Raw genomic sequence first — 4,912 nt, 5'->3', positions numbered from 1 at the left:
CTAAATTTTGTGCTGTTTTATTCTGAGATTTATTTGTTGAAGATCTGATCTGGAAACAGTTTCAGACTTTCTCTCATGTCTGTCTGACACCTTCAGAGATCGGTGATCTGCAGGAACTGGAGACTCTGGACGTGTCAATGAACCAGCTGGTGTCTTTGCCAGATCGGCTGCACCGCTGTGTTTCCCTGCAGAATCTGACAGCGGACCACAACCCGTTGAGCCACGTTCCTCGGCAGCTCTGCTGGCTCCACCGCCTCAACCAGCTCTCTATGGCTGCCAACCGGCTGACCTTCCTACCGCTCGGTCAGTAATACCCCCCTTATCTGTGTGTTGCCATAGTGATGTAGATATAGTAATATCTCTGTGTGTGTGTGTGTGTGTGTTTCAGATCTGGGCAGATCACGGGAGCTGCAGTTTGTGTTTGTGGACAACAATGTGGACCTAAAAGGCCTTCCCTCCTACTTGTATAACAAGGTCATCGGCTGCAGCGGGTAATACAGCTTACCCAACAGATAACTTTGATATAGTCGGATCAGTTCAACTCATTTTGAAGCAGAGCAGTATGAGTTAATTTAACCATGTATTCACTGAAGAATAACACACAATTATAAAAGAGTGAATAATCTTACATATGAAATTAAAAAACAGATAAACTGAGGGGCTATATCTGTTTGTGTCTGTGTTGTTCTCATACAGGTGCGGTGTGTCAGCCCAGGTGTTGGAGGGTGACCTGGGTGAGGCGCTGGGTGAGGCGCTGAGCGAGGCTCTGGTCGGGCTCCCGGCTGAAGTGAAGGTGGTGGGCTCAGAGACGGATAATGTGGTTCCCCTGGAGGAGCTTGCCATGAGAACCCTGCACCGCATCTACCACCACCGCTCAATAGGTGAGGAGTTATACACACACATATGTACACCCCATATACCGGTATGTGTATATTTTTGTTTTGTTATTTGTTTATACTCAGCAGCTGTCAGTGTCTGATAGTAGAAAGCTATTATTGCATTTAAAAATGTAAAAGTGTGGAACTATGACTGCATCGTTTGACGAATACTTCCTGTACTGTTCTGTTTTTAGACCTCAACTTGCTGCCTCCCATCAGCCTCCCAAAGAGCCTGCTGGACCTGCTGCGCTTCCCCCTGGGGCACTGCCACCGCTGCAGTCAAGCCATGTTCACCATCATCTACCCCAAACTCTTCCCCCTCCGTGACACCGCACTGGCAGGAGTGCACCGCAGGTCAGAACAAACACACCCCCGTCCTCCCCACCCTGCCTACAGAACAACTACAGACTAGTAACAGCTAGATAGCAACCTCCCTCTGTTTTTGCTACAGTGTTGAAAGGGAACTACAAATCTTGTTTCATATTTGCGAATGAATTGTTCTCAGCTTAACACGCTCATCTTTCTCCTGTTTCCTCTGAAGGACGACTGTGAGTTTTGTGGCCTATTGCTGCTCCAGTCACTGTCTCCGGACCTTTGACCTTCAAGGATGATGTTGTTTTCCCTGCCCGTTTGCACATTCGCTCAGGAGCTGTTGAGTGGTTTCCAGAGAGTGATGGACGATGGCTTTTTTTTGTTTTAATTTGCGCGGATCTTGAAGGTCTGTGTGCGTCAGTGCAGGAGCTCTGTGCTCGATTGACAATACTAAGAACCACAGAGAAGCAGCCTGTGTGGATGTTTGGTAGGTCACACCACCGATGTTTCAACACACTTAAGTCAAAGACTCAAACCTACATGATGTTCGTGAGACTAACCAAACGGGAGAATTGTTCCCATGTGCACTTGTGAGACGTTTGCCCTCAGGACTTTCTGCCAGAAAGCCTTATTACTTGGTTAGGTTTAGGAAAAAAGAAAGTCTTTCTGGCAGAAAGCCCTGAAGGTGAACTTCTCCCACATGCTATTCCTATGTGTGTGGTGGGGATCAAAATAACTGCTATGTGTGAAAACTGCACCCATGTGCTCATTTAACTAACTCTGTCTAAAAACAGTATTAGACCTGAAGTAACTACTCACAAATGGGCACTTTTTAAGAATAAGCACTATTTAATTTTTGTGAAAGCAGTCATTTTTCACACAGACGTAGCAGACACATCCCATTGATTGTGGAGTCATATTTGAGGTATTAACATTTGTAGTACAGTTTGTTTTACTGATTACTGAAGACAATTTGAAGTGTACTTTAAAAAAATACGTTTTGATTTGATATGTGTCATTTTCAGCAGCAGGTGTAGGGACTTTGAACAAAGAGACTGAAGTTTAATTTAAGTTTATGTCATGTTGAAAACATGCATTTTTTTTATCATTACATAAACTGCACTCTGTAAAATGTATCAGAACCTAAAGTTCAACAGATTGAACCTTGTAGAGGTTTACCGCCTGCAGCTTGAAGTCATCATCTGTAGAGAATAAGGTTTGTACATTTGCTGTTGCTTGTGTGTTAAAGGTACTTACTGTTGTACAATTCTAATTTATCATTTTTTGATTCTGTTGCATTTATCAGTAAATGTTGACTGATGTTTGACTTTCATTGAATTTGAATCTGTTTTACACCAAAGAGTTCCTCAGAGTGGATTCATGGAAGGTGGAAATTAGCCTGTTAAAACACTCAGACATAGAAAAGAACACAGAACTAACAGAAACACAGGTCACAACAGCTTAACACCTCCAGTTCTGGTTTCTGTCTGTGTCCTCTGTCCAGTTTATAGCAAAGAATGCATCAGTGTATATATGTTTGACTGTCTCTGCGGTAATTCTGGCCATCACTGACATGTAGTTGTTGTTAGTGTTAGTAGGCCAGGACAGTCGAGCCCTTTGGCTTCCCTGCATGTAGGATACAGACCTAACGAACATCCTGGCAGCAGGAAGATGTTGTGCCAAAGCCAAGCGTGCCAGGGGAGCTTTGCTTAACTCAGTCAGTCTTTAGTCGGCCATACCAGCTATCTTCCTCATTCCATGCACTGGAAGCACTGCTGTTTACTCTTACCTGTATTCCCTCCCTGCCTTATTTTGTGTTCATTATCTCCAGCAGTTCTTTGAGATAAAAGATGAGTACAAAGTGACAAGGGTGGTGCCTTTGTGGTCTGGGCGCTGTTGGCATGTCCGTCTGGCACATCAGCTTAACCTCAAATGACACTCAGGGTGATTTTTTTATTTATTTTAAGTAGTTCAGTTTAGAATGTAAACATTATTGCCTTGATTTTCTAATCAGCTGTCATGCTTAAGGGTACAACTATAAACAAAAAAGGGTTCTAAAAGTCAGATTTCTGGCTTCCAGTGTCCAGCGATATCAAAGAATTCTTGTTAAATGTCTATCAACACATCTTTTATCGATGCAACTAAGAACCAGTCATGTTGAAGGTGCTCTGAAAAGGAATAACCACTTAAAGCCTTAATACTCTGTGTGTGTGTGTGAGAGTGATAATGGAGAGGTGGAGCAGAGCACAGCGGCTCCATTACCACGATCGATGGTGTGTTGAGATGAGTGTGAGACCATGATCCTCTCTGGCTGGTGCTTCAGCTTTCCGCCCTCCTCCCTCTGGGACTATCACATCTCTGCTGACTGACCGCACATGTGAAACACCACGCAGGCATGCTGCATGGTCATATAAAAACACAGGGTACACACACACAACGCGAGCAAAGTGTACATAAACAGATAAGGTGCATCCAACATGAGGACAGGGCAGACTGAAACACACAACAACCCACCGTAAAGACAGCTGATGTCATCCAGGGGAAGTCTTATTGCTCAGCAGGAAGCAATATAAGCCGATGATAAAAAAGGTCAGCACCACCTGATTGTGTGAGTGCCGGCGAAACATTTTACTCTTTCTTTCTCTGTGAAATCTGATGCAGTCATGAAGGAAACTTAAAAGAGGGGAGATTTTTCTGAGACTGAGATTTTAAAAAAAGAATGAGATTAGCGTTTTTGTATTCTGTAGCTTTTTAAGTCGAGTTCATGACCCGTTCATGAAGTGTAAGAAATCAGAGCAGTCTCTCTTTTTCTTAGTCCTGCCTCCACAGCCTTATCACATGAACTCATGCCCCCCTTCAGTGACGCCACACTTCTTATAGGCCAAATACATTCATTTGAATAGAATTAAGCTGGATGATATTTAACACTTGAATAACAATTGATAATATATATTGTAACTGTTTACAGTTGAAATGTATTATTTGAACCTTACAACCATGTTTATTACTTCAACGGTTTATCCATTACTTTTGCTATTAACCATTAGAATACTTTCAGCTATCTGTTTCAGGCATTCATCCATTACCTTTGCCTCTAGCTTTCTCAGCTGTTTTAAGGTATTTTAACAGTTCATCTCTTACATGTACCTTTTGAACTGTTTATTCATTACGTCCAGGGGGGGTGGTGATCCAGTAATGGACAGTGAAAAGCACCTGGCCATGCATTTGTTATTTTCTTTCACAAGAACTATTATGAAAAATATACATTATTGATTTAAATGAATAGTAGTCTACCTAATGTAAAATATCAGATGGAAACATATTATGCATATGATCATGAGGTGGGTCAGTGGGGGATGGTCAGTGGTTGTATCAGGACACTCTCTTTGTGGTGCTATTGTCTGTTTCAGCCATTAAGATAATTGCTTACATCCCCACCACAATCAGTCGCAACGTGGTGTTACTGCAGACTCAGTATGTGGATAGTTTAGTTAAATGGTATTTCTATTCTGTCAAAGCTATTCTTCCCTCTGGGGTGCAGGTACCCCTGGTTGGGACTCATTGTAAAGAACCTCCAGCCACAGATTTTAAACCCGAGTATTTGAAACAAGTTAAATCGGCTATTAAAGGAATTACAAGCTTTTAATAGTCATTAAAACACTTTCTCTCGAGGTATGGATTATGTTTTATAAGCACTCAAGTCGATAAAGTAACTGAACCAA

The 4,912-nt window shown here is 42.4% G+C and overlaps 1 protein-coding gene across 1 annotated transcript in view; it reads left to right on the top strand.

Annotated features, from left to right (window-relative positions):
• Positions 1-2,523, top strand: part of lrrc28 (leucine rich repeat containing 28) — a 6,107-nt gene extending 3,584 nt beyond the window's left edge. The window contains exons 6-10 of the mRNA XM_035652174.1: positions 97-303; positions 389-491; positions 697-881; positions 1,073-1,232; positions 1,420-2,523. Of these exons, the coding sequence (XP_035508067.1) occupies positions 97-303; positions 389-491; positions 697-881; positions 1,073-1,232; positions 1,420-1,489 (725 nt within the window). The 3' untranslated portion in view covers positions 1,490-2,523. The remainder of the gene's footprint in view (positions 1-96; positions 304-388; positions 492-696; positions 882-1,072; positions 1,233-1,419) is intronic.
• Positions 2,524-4,912: the final 2,389 nt, after the last annotated feature.

This window comes from Morone saxatilis, unplaced genomic scaffold (genome assembly GCF_004916995.1).
Source record: "Morone saxatilis isolate NCDOM2014 unplaced genomic scaffold, NCSU_SB_2.0 Contig11, whole genome shotgun sequence".
Taxonomy (NCBI): domain Eukaryota; kingdom Metazoa; phylum Chordata; class Actinopteri; family Moronidae; genus Morone; species Morone saxatilis.
This window is presented reverse-complemented; position numbering and strand designations above follow the sequence as displayed.